Below are 16,989 nucleotides of genomic sequence, written 5' to 3' on the forward strand. Positions count from 1 at the left end.
TGTCTAAGCTGTATAACAAACCGATGTGTGCAGGGAAGTTGAACAAACACTGAATCCTAAAGAATGGTCTCCAGTGTGTGCGCCTGGTCAACGACTTGTTTTGAAATGGGGCACCACCTTAGAAAACTGCATGTAGTTCACTTCATCTTGCTAGCCTTCTGCAGTAGATTCTGGACCAAATATGTCACTTTAAAATGTGATGTCTCAGGGTTTCTGAGTTTGGAGTCTGTGAAATGTGAAATGATAAATCAGTTTTATAATGTTTGGGCCACACCAGCGGGGCCGTCTGGTTGTATTGATCATGAAATAAGGATGCCTGGAGAATGAGGTCACTGGCCAAGTTTCTTCTTTGAAAAGCAAGATAAAAAAAACAAAAACAAACAAAAAAAAAACATTTCGAGACACCGAGTATTTCATTTCAGGGAGGAAGAGAAGCATATGAGGAACCTTGACTGGATAGGGATGAAAACAGGAAAAGTCAAAGCCTTATTTCCTCTGTGGTTTCTAATTACATAACTAAACCATTTTAGCATGCAGAGTCCCCAACAATGGTCAAGATGCATTAGAGGACAGAGGGAGAGCGAGGCATAGGAGAGCAGCAGATGGAGAGAGGGGAAAATGAGACAGAGGGACGCATGTAGCGAATCCATCAACGCTCTGGACTGAGACACATATCCAACAAATTTAGCAGTACATCTGTTTCCACAGACGCCTCATATTCTCACAAATACAATAAGGCTTGTCCATCCACATTTAGCTGTGAGTTTTCTATCAAGTCAGAGCTGCCCCAGGATGCATTTATTAAATATACGAAACACAACTCCTATCTTAGACTATAAAAGACATCATGCCAGACTCCTCTGAAGGAAAGTCTCAGATCAGACGTGGTGATTCATGCTCAGGCTAACAAACACACAATCTGTCTGAGTTTGCCCAAATGCAGAAACAGAATTGTTTAATCATAACAAAACAACAGAAAAAAATTCTCCAGCTTACATGCACATATGTGCTCACGCACACACGGAAGCACACAAACACAGTCTGTATCTGGGTGAATAAATCATAATTATACTTGAATACTAGAACTAGACAGTTTTAGAGTTTTGGAGTTTAGAGTTTTTACACATGTATTATTATATACAGGTATCATTTACTGTGGAAACACCTTTTTGTCTCTGCTTTTTGGACATGAGTGTTAATTAGTGATGGAGAGAAGTTGCATAAAATGCTGAAAGACTGTGTTTATTAGGAGACCTGTTTCTCCTACCACTGGATACATATCTAAATAAGAATTTGAACAGTTTTATTTTATTTGTATTAGCTACTTTTATGTGGTCTGATTTGTTTTGTTATCCGCTGTTCAATGATGTACTACAAGATGTTGTCTAGTGCTGCATTATGATCTTTTAAATGTTCCTTAGCAAAGGCTTTAAATTAACTGTTAACAAGGTGCGTTGTGTTTGATCCACCACGCCACTTCAGTCCACCAAGGTTTGCAGAGAAGTGACAGCAGCGTCTGAAAAACTCAAAGGATGCTCAAAACTTGAGATTCTGGAGCACCCATCTGTCAAGTTTGTTGTTATTTGTGCAATTTAAAAAACCTTTTGCTGTTGTATGCCCGAGGCTATGAAGTGGAAAACCCTGAAGAATGCTCTCCCCCTTTAACACAAGGCTGAAACTGACAACTGAAGTGTGAAGTGGCTGCTGACTGCCAAATAGATGCTCATGTCACGACTTGAGGGATACTTGGGATTCCGCGCTTGGCCTTTCCTCCACTCGCTATCATCCACTCTGCTCATGATTCATGCAGGGAGACTTATGGGAGGGATTATCAGACACAACCTTGAGACTTAACAAGTCATTTCCAGTGGGGTCAAGCTTTCCAAGCTAATGTTCAGCTAACACTAATGTTAGCATACTAATGTTTGATCTCTGACAAAGATTCTCATCCCACTGATACCTCATTAGTGGCAGCAACTGCCCACTGAAAATGATAAATAAAACAAGATACAAACATATCTTGCAATGTATATTTAATGCACTATAATTCAGCATCTTTCCTTCATGTTTCCTAAAACCTACACAAACTGCCAGTACTTTAAAAACAAATATAGAAAACTAAGACAGAAAAAGAACCCCATAAAAAGTGATATTCTTGCCCCCAGCCACTGCTAATGTAACATATTAATTACAAGATAATTTAATGACTTGTCAGCATGTGAGGAAAAATGTCTCTTTGGGTCAGAAATGTAATTAATCCAATTGAGGTGATAATCTACTCCAAGTCTATTGAGTTTCAAACACGAACTCCCTGGAGGCTTGAAAGGTGGATGTAAAGTTTTTACTTATTATGCAGAATTACAGCTGGATGCGGTGATTCATACTGGTCATAACCTATGAAGGTGTGAAAAAAGGATTAAAATGTATAAAAATAAATAAGATAAATAAGAATAATTATTATATCTTATCTAAGTGATAAGGAATGGATGATGAACATAAATTACTTTTAGCAGAATAGTAGAGACCCATGTCCCATATAATATTGACAGAGGTGTTATATGACAGATTTTAATTAATTAAATTAATTCTTTGCCAATTTAGTTTGAAATATTTATAAAATAATATTATATCATATGTATATATAATATTACATAGTCTAAAATCTGATATGACTTTTTCATTTCCTGTTTAGTCTTTAGTGTATGTCTGCACGATCAAACATGACATTTCATTTTGTGCCATGGCTGTGTGCGTTAAAACTATATCTCACTGACACACTGTGGGCCAGTCCAAGCACATCGCAGCATTTCAAACTCACACTATGGCATTTCTCAAGGGTTAGAAGTGGATATGGAGGAGTGTGTGTGTGTGTGTGTGTGTGTGTGTGTGTGTGTGTGTGGTGTGTGTGTGTGTGTTGATAAGTTACTGTTGTTTTTACAGGGGTACAGCAGGCAACTCAGAGGAGTGTCGTTACAGTGGGAGTTGTCCAGGTAATGATTGTAGATGGCTCTGAATCACAGGCTTTGTTTGGAAATACTGTGCATACACATACTAAAGCAACACACACCTAGGCAGGACTAGGCAGGATGTAACAGCAGAGTCTACATACAGTAGCATACAGTGATAGGCTGGTTACCCTCACTTAACTTGTGTTACCTACGACCCAAAAAATCCCTGGTTTTGGTCCAGCTAATCTTTGCTGCATGTCATTTTCTACTACGTATCTCATGTCTCATGATCCCCCAACTGTCCACTATTAATAAAAACAGATAAAACACCCCCAAAATTATTCTGAACATCGAAAAAACATTGATTTGTTGAAACACTACACAAAAGCACAAGGACACCTAAATACCTATGAGCAAGAGAGAAGAATTTACTCAGCTTGGGTTGAGCATCATTTTCTAATGCTCAAAACTAAGTGACCAAGAAGGAAGATACAAACTGTTCTTGAGACGAGACAATGAAAAAAAGAAAATCAATCCGAATATCACAGTGATGTATTGTGATGCTGTACAGCTCCGTTGTACGACAGGAGCTGTCCATGGTGCTGAACATGGCCTTTTGTTCTGACCTTGGCTGATCGCTCAGTGATGGAGGAGACAGCTACAAATATAAGGACATCATGTGACTGTCAGTCTGGAGCCTGGCCAGACCTGCTTGTATGTGTGTGTGTGTGTGTGTGTGTGTGTGTGTGTATGTGTGTGTGTGTGTGTGTGTGTGTGTGTGTGCGTGTGTGTGTGTGTGTGTGTTTGTAGGTGCTTATTTCTGGTTCCTTTTTCAGTTTCATGTGTGAGGCTGCTTCCATGTGTGTGTCCATGCTCAGACCTGCCATAGCTCACCACCCTGCTCTCCATCTCAGCAATGAGACGCCACGCCATGAATCACCAAGCAGGGCCATTACTCCCCATGCCTGGCCCTTTCTAAATAACTTCATAAATATTCCATGGACCGGCTTAAACAGGAGAGTCGGAAAAGTCATGGCTTGGTGCCTCACCGACGCAGATTCCATTAAGCCCCACGTTCCAGCAGAAACATGGTGGGACAATTAATCTTTTAGGATCTGAAGCAGGGCAACAACAAATGCAAGAGTGGGAGAGAGGAACAGAAAGGTTATGAATTAATGGAAGAGGGTGAGAGAGAGAGAGGAAACAGAGAGAGACAGGACAGAGAGAGTGACACCTGGAAAGTGTTATGAATTATGTAGGATCTAGCAGCTCTGACAGCTGATTCAACCAAACAAGCTCTCTTGCCTCCTTTCTCCAGACCATATCTACATAGAAATATCTTAGCAACGAAAAGGGAAAATGTCAAATGTCTCAAAATGAGGATGGCGTTAAATGGATAAGTGGAATGCAAGAAAATCTCTTGACCTGAACAAACATTCAAACAACTGTCATAGCATATTCTTGACTGGGTTCTCTGTTGTTTATGAATGTAAGATATGTAAGATGCTATTTGTATTGTAGTGTACATGGTGTCATTTTCGTCAAAGTCATTGGATGGAGAAAGAGAGCCAGAGCGTGAAAGCATGAGAAAGGATTACAAGTCTGAGAGGGACAGAGCCACAAAGAGGGAAAAACAGAGAGCTTGAAAGAAGGAGTGAAGAGTGAGAAAAAGTGAGAAACATTAAACTGGAAAGAGAACTTGAAGAGACGAGCTGGGAAGAAAGGCAACTTCAATAGCCCCAGGCAAATCAAGAATCTCTTGGTGTTTTATCCTCATGAGAAAACAAGAAGACAGTGTCTGGCCCCTGCCAGAGCCACACTGGCATTTCACATAGATGGAGAGAGCAAATGAGCCACTAAGACGTCCCCGCCGTCACAATTAATCCGCTGTCTCTTTCTTCTGCCTTTATGCACATTAGGGCAGTGGAGCAGAGAGGGAGGAGGTTAAAAAAAAGCTGAAATTAACTCTTTTTCTGCACCAGGGGTTTGGACTCCTTTAATAGAAACCAGGTTTGAAAGACAACCATGGCTTTTCAATGGAGAATCACTGAGTGCTTGTGTTGTAGTTGGCTTTGATGAAGTTTTGGGAGCAGCTTTGCGTCTCAGTTTTGCTTTGCACTATGAAACATTTAGAGGTTACAGCTGCTTCGACGGCTATATCAACTTGTTCCTGCATGCTTTGTGTCTCCTGCTGCACTGACGCTTATGTTGGGTAGAGGATTATTCACATGAACGTTCAAATGTCAGCTACTGGGTTACAGCAATGAATAAACAATACTACAAGTCTAAAGCCAAGCTAGCAGGTCTGTGAGGCTGTAGCAGCAGTGCTTTGAGCTAAATGGTAACATTAGCATGCTAATATGCAAGTGCAGGTGATGCTGAATGTCTTCAGAATTGCAGGTATTTCGTCAAAAACCTAAGTCATGGACAAATTTACAGTTTAATGTGGTGAAAAATTAAAAGTTATAAGATCAACAAAGTTCATATAATAAATGTTGATGGGGCATGCATGTCATGGCCGTCCATCCAAATGTTGTCAAGACATTGGATCCTTAAATCACAAATGTCACCCTCATTGTGGTGGGAAAAGTCAGGGGACCACCAAAATCATTAGGATTCACCCTCTGCGCATCATGAACGTCTATACAAAATTTTATGGCAACTCATCCAGAAGTTGTTGACATATGTCAGACCTGGCTAAAGTGGTGGACCGACTGACCAATACTGCCATCCACTGAACTACACAGATAAAAATTATGTTGGTGTTTTTCGTCTGGCGATTGGCCAATGCAGAAACATTTTCCCCACAGCGTGAAAAATGGTGCATTAAAGAAAAATAATCAGCTTGAAATGCCATTGTTACACTTCAAGTTATGGGTGAAACAATGCGCCAAGGTTTCTAATACTACTCTGACTCAAATACCACACTATCAAAACTGATAAAACGTTGCAGAGACACAGACACTCCCGCTAACATCCTCATTAGTGTCATGTATTTCATTGTTTCCCTGTTGAAAGGTCAACCGAATGATGACAGTCAGTGCAGGGCAGAGACTCATTTCTCTCCCAGCTTCCCTCTGGGAAATGCACACTCATGCCCTAACATCACACACACACACACACCACCTCTAATGACCAGCCGTTCTTCAGGAAGCAATTACAACACCTGCCTGGCCCATGTTACATTCATCTTGCTCATACATTCATTAGTGTGTGTTAATATACACAGGGCTAATAGGGTGTGTATGAAAATGCACTTAGCCCTTTACAAGAGAAGACACAGTGCAGATTATGACTGGGACACGGTGGCTTCCTGCCGTAAGAATAAGACACATATGATGCTCTGTGAGTGTGAGTCTGTGCAAATATTTACTGGAGCTGTGACAAGAGATGGATGGGAACATTAAGATTTGGGACGAAGTAAATATAAATATATCAAAATGTTGACTTTCCTCTCCTGTACCCAGTGATTTCCTGCAAGGGGTTGTTTTATTTTATTCCCTTTGCACATATTCTTTTTTCACTGTGTGCCCATAGATGACCTACTTGTGTATACGGGAATCCTGTCATGTCTTATGGCAGCAGACAGTATCTATAGACGGATGGCTCATTCTTTGCAGCTTATGGGTTCACCTTACCAATTCTTATCTGTCCCTGCATTTTACACATACACACATAAACACTGTACCACATCATAAATATTAATAGTAGGTTCAGTCTCCTGGGATAACAGCCTTGGTAAAGAGGACATTATACAGCCACTGGGAACAGAAAGGCCCAGAACTACAAGTCAAGGTCATTGCCATTATTCAACTCAGGCATTGAGTCCTGCAGGGACACAACAGTATCTTCATCTTCATAAAAATAATAGAAAACACTATTTGCAAAAATGGAAGACTTTGGAGATGAAGGTTTTCTGCCAAACCAAGAAGATCACAAAATGTTGGGCAGAATTTGTACGTCTGGCTGCTTGTTCTCATCATAGTTTCGGAGTAAATTACGTGAAATCCTGCACTTGCCCCAGCTCTACTTATTTGAACAAGCAAGTCTCTCAGAAACAAAGTCTTATTCATAATGACGGCCTGGCATTCGTCCTAGGGATTTAGCCCTATTGCATAAGCCTTCAACTACATGCTTAGAAAAGCCAGAGAGATAAAGATGTTTTCTCTATTTTGGGACAAGTCTGGTTGCCTAATCTCCATTTTGATATGAATGATGTTAAAGTGTTATTTCAAAGAGACTAAAGGGAGGCAATTTCAGTCTACTAAGAGCGAAGGTCAAAAGGGCATGTGCAGTGGCTCACATCTGGATAAAAGCTCATGACATACTCTGAATAGGAGTTCAGCACTGAGACATGCTGCCCAGAAGGAAATCCCAGATACAAGTGGGTACACACACAAACACACGACCAACGAAAGAAGTGAAGCTAAAAGCTCAGTATGTGCATTCACGCGTCACAAAGCACCACAGGAGAACATGACCTGTCTCCTCACCTAGACTAAAACCCTCCACTCACCCACCCCAGACCTCTCCAGGTCAGGGCAACTACGTTAGTGTAATAAAGTGCTGCAGACAGCTTCTTTACGGTTAACATAAAATATCTAGATCCATTTGCCTTTGCTGACTGTGTGCTGAGAATTTGATGAGGACAGGGAGGATGGTGGAGACATTTTGCATTAGAGCAGAGTCTGGCAGCGATAAGAGCATATTAAAAAAAGGACAGGAAAATTACAATATGCTTAGAAATGTTAAAGAAAAAGTATTAGTGCACCTTCTTATCTTGTATTGAAACCTAGCCTGGCACTTTTATCAGTAACATTTAGAACAGATGAGAAAATTCGGGTGAACTTCCTTTGAATATCTTTTAAAGGCACAGAAACCGAAGTGGACACTATTCTTTCAATAAAGTCTAATGTCTTCCTGCAATTTACAGACGAGTGAAGAACCCTGTGATGCAGCCACGTCTGAATCCTTTATGAAAAAAAACAAAACAGACATGAGCAGAGGAAAAGGGCACATCCCTTTAAAACTGAGCTAAAAATGCCATCTCCCTCCCTACAGGGAGCAGCAGGGGTCAGTCGGGAGCAGAACTGAGACCAACTCGCACATTTAAACAAGTAAAGACAAATGAAAAGGGCACATCAATTTGGAGTGGACGTGGGCACAGCATCTCTTTCTCTGCTCCGTGTGCCTCCCAGAGGTGGTATACAAGGCTGAATAAGGGCTCAATGGGGTGAGATGCATCGCTAAATAATGAACTCCCGTCAGCACAATTACTGAGCATTATGCTTGCTTTCGTCTTAACAAGGAGGGAACTTGTGTTTTTGTGAGTATGTGTGTCCAGATATTTGTATTTTTGTATACATAACTATATGCATCTCTGCGAAGCACTCCCTTATAGGTTTTCCTACTGTTTATATGCTCACTCTGGAGATAATACAAGCAACGTGGAAGGTGTTTGTGTGTGTCTGTTTGCTGAGGGAAACTTACGAAGCTCGCCCACTTTGAGAATTTCACAGAGCATCTTGGTCAGCTCGATGCTGCTGCGGCCAAACGGACACTCGTGCTTGTCTTCTCGACTGCTGTTCTCCAGGACGATCTAGAAACACAGACGATCAAATAAGCCAGAGGAGAATGTGATGGCGTGTTTTGGTAAAATCTACACAATGACAAATGTACCAGTAAAAGATGGAGGAGCGCATTTGTAGTTACCTCAAAATCTAGATCAATGTAAAACATATTTGCCTATACTAAAGACTATATAGTAGTAAGTATAGTAACGTAGACTATAGCAACATGCACTGTTATAACACAGCGGTCGAACATTTTGGTCCATGGAATGCAGGTTAAAAATGGCAAGTAAATGTGGACGCAGATTAAAGCGTCTATGTGAATGACGCTGATGTATGATGTATGAAGAATATTTATGTGACATATTGCATCGGGTGTCTTTCATCCCATTCATCCTCAGTCTCAGCGGGTGGTCGCAGCATGCATTGCCATCTGCTGCAGTATCTTTCCGACACTGCAACTTGGCCAAAGAAAAATGTTTGTATCCTACAGTCTAATCATTTTATATCAAAATAACAAATTTTTTATATTTTGTGGCCTTGGCAGAGGTATGCAGTCTCAGAGTGCCGTTAGCTTTTATATTTGAATAAATTCACAATACCACACTAGCTTGTCACACTGAAGGTTATTATGCCATAAACATTTCCATTATGGTTGAAAATATTAGTAATTATTTGACCTTATCTGACCCTCTAAACTATCTGTTGGAGGGCAAAAAACATAAACGAAATCTCTACAGCAAAAAATTCACTCTAATTATGTGGATGGTGGCAGGGCGCCATAAATGAGGCCATCAAGGTCCCAATCATTTTAGCTGCTGACAGTTTAATTTGGGAAATTGGAGGCTCTGTTTTCTCCCCCTGGTCGACTGATAAGGGCTGAGTCGGCACTACTAAGACATCTCTTTTCTCACTTTCAAGTCCAGAGGTAGAGTTACACACCAACATAAGGCTAGATCATGCACATACATACACACACACACACACACACACACACACACACACACACACACACACACACACACACACACACACACACACACACACACACACACACACACACACACACTCTTTTACAGGTGTGGTGAACTGCTGCATGTGTACTGTCCATACTAATAAAAACAGTAATTTTTAATCACAAAAGAGAGCTGCAATAAAATTATTCAAACTAACCTGATTCAGCAAGAGGAAGCTCAAACAACTAATCACCAAAGCTAGTGATCACTACAGTTGAACTACTGTATTTTAAGTCTATTAAAGAGCAGTAAAAATTAAGTTGACTGTCATGTAAAAATGACAAAAATGCTTTAAGTCATTCCCACTGTTGCTCAGGGACTTACTCTGAAAAGAATTAAATCATCTCTGTTGTCTGGGCTGAGTAACCTCATGAAATGTAGTTTTCACTGAAAGAAAATTTGGGTACGAGCCAGAAACCACAAACAAGTGAACAAGCCGGAGGGAAGACGCTCTGGTAGGAAGCGGAGGTGACGAGGAGAAACATAACACCATAGAAATGACTGAGCCGTGTGTGTGTGTGTGTGTGTGTGTGTGTGTGTGTGTGTGTGTGTGTGTGTGTGTGCGCATTAGCGTGTCTACTGCATATGAAAATTGTACGTGCATGCTTACCCTGATGTAGGCGTCTTGGTGATGTCTGGCAAAGTACAACATGTTATCCAGAGCCAGCATGCCTGGAGGAATCTGGGTGAAATCCACAGCTGGATTCACATGGTTCTGAGAGAGACAGAGGAGGAGGTGGAGGAGGAGGAGGGTGAGACATTTACTTAAACACATACTACCAAACCTCTTTTTAAAGCTTTATTCTTATGGGTATAATCTGCTGAACATGACGCTTTTCCTAGTAAATGAAAGTCACAGTACGAACAGTTCCTAAATGGGAGCAACTTGGGTTCAAATTGACAGAAACAACGGTGATCAGATTTTTGATTTAAATATTGCTAGATTCTGATTAGGTGCACTGAAGTATGTGACTTTAGCTATATTCCCAACAAAGCCACACACACTTCAAACCAGTGAGATAAGCACATGTAGAAACCAATGCAACTTAATGCAAAAAAACCACCAAATTTAAATCATCCGTTTCACAATGCCCATACCTGCTTTTTTTTTTTTATTTTTAACTCAGTTTCTGAGCTCAACTTGAATCTTTTTTCTTTTAAGCCGACAAACTGTTCACTGTGATGGATGATCTGTCGTTGCAGTGAAAGCAACGTGCGATTTTCAGTTTTTCAGACAAATTGAAGGATTAAATTTTCATTTGTGGGCGCAGACAATTCTGCCATATCTTAGGAAAAAACCCTCTAAAAGTCAGTGAATTATCTAAAAATGCACTTTCATCAAGTTTGTTTGTCTTATTTGATGAAAAGTTGATGTTTTTGGAGACACATATTTTGTTTTATTGGACAGTGACACTTTCTTCAAGCAAGGTTCCAAGTCTCTCCAAGTTGGCTGCCTGGAAGCTACAGTATTAAAATAACTTCCTAAAAACTTACATTATGCTTTAGAAAATGGTCAGAAATAAAAACAAAGTACACTGCGCATGATTTATAGTTTAGGCTAACATCTACAATACCCCCCACCCCCCCTTCCCCATAACGGATAAATATTATATTGGACATGCTTATAGAGACTGCCTGTGCTGTCGCAGTCCATCACACTTAATTCCTCCCAGATACTGCAGAAAATTTAGTTGACTAATGATTAAAACATTGGATACATATGCAAACGCATCATTCTGAAGCTCATCTTGAGTTTAAAAGGTGAGACAGGATGTTGAAGAGGAAAGTGACAGGAAGAGGAGGAAGGAAGGCGGAGGATGAAAGAGGAATGGAGGACACTGAGATCTGCTCATCAGTTTGGTAAGTCTGCCTGACAGGAAGCAGACTTATAGGCTTAAAACAGAAACAGACACTCAGGCACATGCATATCTTTAAAAAAAAAAAAAAAAATAGCCTCGCGCTCATACGGACCCATGAAAAATATTCCAGCATGCGCAACAATCCCCTCTTAAGGAACCTGAAGGCCCTAAAAGGCAAATAAATTATCTCAGCAGAGATAACGTCTATCTGGAGAGTTATGGCTTGTGGAGGTGTGTGTACACAGTTTGTTTGTGTGTCTGTGTATGTGTGTGTGTGTGTGTGTGTGTGTGTGTGTGTGTGTGTGTGTGTGTGAGTGAGTGTATGTGTGTGTGTGTGTGCGTGTGTGAGAGAGAGTGTGTGTGTGTGTGAGTGAGTGTATGTGTGTGTGTGTGAGAGAGAGTGAGTGTATGTGTGTGTGTGTGTGTGTGTGTGTGTGTGTGTGTGTGTGAGAGAGTGAGTGTGTGTGTGTGTATGTGTGTGTGTGTGTGTGTTTGTTTGTGTGTGTATGTAAGCTGTCTAGCATGGAAAGCAGTCTAAAGATTTTAGGGTGGGTTTTCTCGACACTGGTGGAGACAAGGCAGTCCAATTGGCCTTATCTTTACGGAACACACTGCAGTGGGAGTGTGGATGGGAAGAGCCCCGAAACAACTCTGGGCTTACACCAAACCACAGTGGGTTTAGTTCAAGTTCTTATGCTATAGTTAGACCACCGCATACAACACAAAGTCACAACACACACATACACACACATACACACACACACACACACACACACACACACACACACACACACACACACACACACACACACAATCTTAATAGGGACAGTGTAAGCAACATACATTTAAAACGCCTGAGGAAGAAACACAGTATATAATAAGATGGGTAAAAGCACATAGAGAAATAACACACTTTCTCAGCCCATCTCTCCTGGCATGCCCAGACAGACACACACACTTTGATGTGCAGATTCTGAAGTGAAGGACAATCATGTCCAATTAACAGCAGTCCCCTGTGGACAGACTGGCTCGTGTTTTCCTTTCTGATCTCAGTCTCGAGTCCTATGTGTGTTCAGTTGTAGTAGTTTGAGGCACAGAACAAGCACACTCACGGAGCCCTCTGACACACACACACAACCACACAACCACACAACCACACACACACACACACACACACACACACACACACACACACACACACACACACACACACTTACAATAAAGCCAAGCTTCTTGTAGTCGCGAGTGTACATGGACTTGCGTTTCTCGATGCTGCCGCTGTTGTTGGGCTCACACTCCACATCGAAGGCAATTCTCCGCAGCTCAAAGATGATGTCCCTCTGAGCCTGCACACGCAGAGAAGAATATTAAAGTGTTGCTCATAAATCCATTTGTCTTTTCTTCCATTCACCATTTTATAATTTAAGAATGCTTCAGCCTCATCTCCGTTGTCTGGGGTCTTGCAGTGCCCAAGGCAATCTGGCCAGCAGCCATGTCTCTCCACTGTTTTTATTACTTGGCCAAAGCTACAATAACTGTTTTTTGAAATCTGGCCGGATCAGGCCCAAACTTCCCACAAGCTGTTGAATAAAAGATTAATGATTTACTCCTGGCAGCTTAGAATGCTTGGCTGTTCTGTTGGGGGATCCCTCCATGAGATGTACCTGTTTTTTTTCTTATAAAAAGGTTTTTTTTTTAGGAATTGTTCTTTGTACACCTGCAGGGTCTGAGGTTACTTGAGCAATGTAGGCTACACTCCATTAGACAGGCATGTCCTGAATACTTATTATTTTGCCTGGACAACTTCTTGTTTTAAAAGTCTGGTGATATTCTATTATTTTTTCATTGTCAACAAATCCCATGAAAAGACAAAACCAGTCAATAAACTGATTTCACTAACTGGAATTTTCTATGTAGCCAAAGTCTAATATGGAACAGGGGTACGGTCATGCTGCAGAAAAAACTCACTAAAGCCCCAAATGTGTATAAATTCACTGCTGAAGATCGTCCCTGACAAATACACTATTTACTCCTGTCTGAATAGTGTTTGCTAAAAAATGCCACTGTGGCACTGCCTGGCCTGTTTTTAAAGATTAACGTCTTCAGTAGGAACAAATGAGCTTGGGGCTGAGTGCAACAGATAGTCTGGGGTAATCGGAAAATACTGACAGACGGACTAAAGCATTGTTGGCTTTGGTCTTTTCATGGGATTTTGTTGATAGTAAAAAAAAAAAACAGAATATCACCAGGCTTATTCTTTAAGTTGTTACGCACCATCTTACTTCCTGTTGTTGTGTAATTGATTGCTAATTTGATGGATCTGGATCACTTTTTCTATTAATTCATTATTCATACAGTAACAGCTTTGTTTGCATTAGATTGTATAAGTGTATTATGGGTTTCCATAGGTTATGAAGCTCATGTAATTAAAATAATATACAAACTCAGACAGCGAAGGTCACACAACTCAGGTTGAACAGAGCTAATTTCTTTTTTCACTTTCATTCATCACCATTTCCTGTCTGCATCATTCAGTCCCCACCTGGTCCTGGGGATCCATCTTGGTCATCATGCGGTCCTCCAGCAGGTTGAAGGTGAGCACCTGAAGCACATACAGCTGGTGGGCCATCTCATCGTTGATGGGTGTGGGGCTCCGGATCACATTCTACATGGCATGAGGGACAAAGAGAGAAGGGAGAGGAGTGAGAGGAGGGGAGGGGAGGGAGGAAGAGCAGGACAGTAAGACAGAGGTGTTTGATGCGCAAGGAGAAGGTGAAGGAGAGGGGACGGGGTCAGAGAGGCGAGAGGTGGATTTTGGAGGAAGACGGTAAGAGATAACAAAGGAGAATAAGAGGATTTGGGAGTGAATGACGAGGATTAGAAAGCAGAAGTCAGATGAAGGAAGAGGAGAGGGAGAAATGAGATTTAACACAAGGGAGAGGATGAAAGAGAGAAAAGAGAACAGGTGCGAGAAAGGAAGTACAGTAGATAATAACCAGGGAGGTGAGACACAGGCAGAAGTGGCAGGTGTCATTTTCCTCTCTGATATCACACTGGTGCAGAGGCATAAACCCGAACAGAGAGAGAGAGAGAGCGAGAGAGGAAGAGAGAGAGACACACAGGAGAGGTAAGGAGGAGAGGGGCATTATTAAACTTACACTGAGAATGATGGAGCGCAGCTGTTTCTGGGCGAGAATATGGGCCATCTCCTACAGAGGGAGAAAGAAAAGGAGGGAGAAATAGAAATATAGATAGAGAGAAAAAGACAGAATTTAGGAAGAGCAGGGAGAGAGTGAGAGGGATAAAGATGAGAAACAACAACATATCACCAGTAGATAGGTTTTGGGTTCTCTATGATGAAAAGAAAATGGATGCGGGCAAAAACCAAAATAAAGTTGCCATGGCACACCGCAAAGTATGCAGTGACAGGCCGCAAAAAAACAAAACAAAACAAACAAGGAAGCCATCCCAAATAAGAACTTAATCTTAAAAAGGGATACTAAATGCACTAACTAATGTCTTCTACAGTACAAACTACAAAGTGTGCTAATCAAGGGTGCACTTACTGTCAAGGGACAATTTAGGATGTCCACAATGTGCTCATCAAACTACCATATCGTGTGCAGTGAGGAAACAAAGTCAGAGACAGAGAGACAGACGGTGAGTGAGTGAATGTGGTAAAAAAAAAGAAAAGAAAAAAAAGGAGTCTGAGAGGAGGTTAAGAAAAAGATTAATTTTCTGTCAGCGGTGCAGCTTGTGGAAGGAGAAGGGTGGGGTGGTGGGGGGTGATGGAGTCAGCAGAAGGGTGAGGGAATGGGGGATCATAAAAATAGCTTTACTGATGGCCGAGTCTGTACCACAAAGACAAACACACAAAAACCACTGTCATCTATCTAAGAACTAAAATTGTGTCATTAGCCCCTTGCATATTTAAAAATGTGTCATCTGCAACTTATCTGTGTATAAAAGAACTGACACGATGAGCAGGCGCTGTCCACCAGCATCTCATTATAAAACCGACTTTCTGCAGACATAAAATGACCTGCTATAAACCTATATTACCACACATGCCTGCTCCTGAGCAAAAGGGCATTATTCACTTATCACCTAAAACAACCAAGTAAAAATTTGTTTAAAATTTCACCCAATCAACCTCATGAATCTGAATTTAACAGCCCATTGCCAAATTGTCAACATTTTGCTAATTAAATCCCCCCCAAAAAAAAGAGGCACTGCAACATCCGAGTGTGCTTGAATTTGTATGCAGTAGTGCTGCGGAGCTTATTTCTGCACAGCGCATCTTCAGTTTTGTATGCTGCATAGGAGAAAGAGCTGTGGGTTAGCATCATTCATTATTAATGTCAAAGCACATCCCTGGACCCTATGGTGCTGATGCAAGGGATCATGTGGTTAGCTACAGGGCAATCTGTGACATCGGTGAGGGAGCTAGTGAGAGATGAATGGAGAAATGAAAGCATGTTTAAGCTAAAACATCACTTCTGCAGAGAGGAAAGGAAAGAAAAATGATTTGTCGATACTTCACTACTAGATTTTACTGTTGCACTCCGCTGCAGATGTGTTATAGACACTGGTGCTTCTTAGACACCAAAATACACACACATACACACATATATTAGGTGCACTGTTACAGGATCGCTGCATCATGAAATGACGTACAGTAGATTCAGTGGAGCGTGAAAGTGCTGGGTGTGCATGCCGGAGCCTCACCTGTCTCTTCTCCTCAGGAGCTTTGAGGAACAGAGCATTGATGACAGCAATGGTGTAGGTCTGAATGTCCTGATCAGTCCTGTCATTAGAAAACAGCCCGAACAAGAATATTCATTATTGAAATAATAATCATAACCGTCTGCACACATGCTTTGCATTTATCACTGTGTGAATGATTCTGGTGGTTTAAAAAATAAAAAATGAATCAAAAATAATTAATGTTCACACACACATCTTCTGATTCATCCACTTACCCCTGAAGATGTGGGATGAGCTGTCCAATGGTGATCTCTTGCGCCACCTTGTGGTACAGATCCTGACTGTTGAGCACCATGGACTCCAGGATGGCCAGGGAGCGCTGCAGCACTGCTGTGTCCATTGCCGACTTGTTCACGTAGCTCGCAATCTGATGTCACGACAACAACACAATTTACACATCTTAATGTAACCAGCACAGAAAGCTTCCAACTTTGTATTCATCACAGAGGGCGTCAAAGCCATTATGAGAGTGTTAAAGCAAAACTTTTCCAGTCAGTACGTAGTGGGAGAGCAGCATTATGACTTTAAGTCCATCTTATCCCAGGCCTGTTACATGACTCATTTTCTTGGCTGACCTTCTTGATGAAGGCCACAGAGAAAGTGTCCCAGGAGACGATGCCGTGGTCCATCAGCTCCACGAAGGCCGTCAGAGTGAAGGACAGCAGGTCGCCAAAACTAAGAGACAACACACACACACAGACACACACAAAAACCATAGGAAACTTCTCTCTAGCAGATGGCTTGGAGCGGTGTTTAGCTGCAAAGCCCAGATGGCTTGGAACACAACGAGGAATGAGCGGTCAGCAGAGACAAAGAGAGAGGTGGTGGA

At 41.5% G+C, this 16,989-nt stretch overlaps 1 protein-coding gene across 6 annotated transcripts in view; it reads right to left on the reverse strand.

Annotated features, from left to right (window-relative positions):
* elmo1 (engulfment and cell motility 1 (ced-12 homolog, C. elegans)) overlaps nucleotides 1-16,989 on the reverse strand; it is a 99,210-nt gene that overhangs the window by 37,921 nt on the left and 44,300 nt on the right. For 4 of the 6 annotated variants that reach the window (XM_056398853.1, XM_056398850.1, XM_056398852.1 and 1 more), the window contains 9 exons: nucleotides 16,736-16,835; nucleotides 16,376-16,527; nucleotides 16,122-16,200; nucleotides 14,960-15,001; nucleotides 14,552-14,602; nucleotides 13,936-14,058; nucleotides 12,611-12,739; nucleotides 10,145-10,249; nucleotides 8,439-8,547 (listed from right to left, as the gene is read on the reverse strand). In XM_056398853.1, the coding sequence (XP_056254828.1) occupies nucleotides 8,439-8,547; nucleotides 10,145-10,249; nucleotides 12,611-12,739; nucleotides 13,936-14,058; nucleotides 14,552-14,602; nucleotides 14,960-15,001; nucleotides 16,122-16,200; nucleotides 16,376-16,527; nucleotides 16,736-16,835 (890 nt within the window). The remainder of the gene's footprint in view (nucleotides 1-8,438; nucleotides 8,548-10,144; nucleotides 10,250-12,610; nucleotides 12,740-13,935; nucleotides 14,059-14,551; nucleotides 14,603-14,959; nucleotides 15,002-16,121; nucleotides 16,201-16,375; nucleotides 16,528-16,735; nucleotides 16,836-16,989) is intronic. The other 2 variants (XM_056398855.1, XM_056398854.1) reach the window with 1 other exon arrangement.

Source organism: Seriola aureovittata, chromosome 16 (assembly GCF_021018895.1).
Source record: "Seriola aureovittata isolate HTS-2021-v1 ecotype China chromosome 16, ASM2101889v1, whole genome shotgun sequence".
Classification (NCBI taxonomy): domain Eukaryota; kingdom Metazoa; phylum Chordata; class Actinopteri; order Carangiformes; family Carangidae; genus Seriola; species Seriola aureovittata.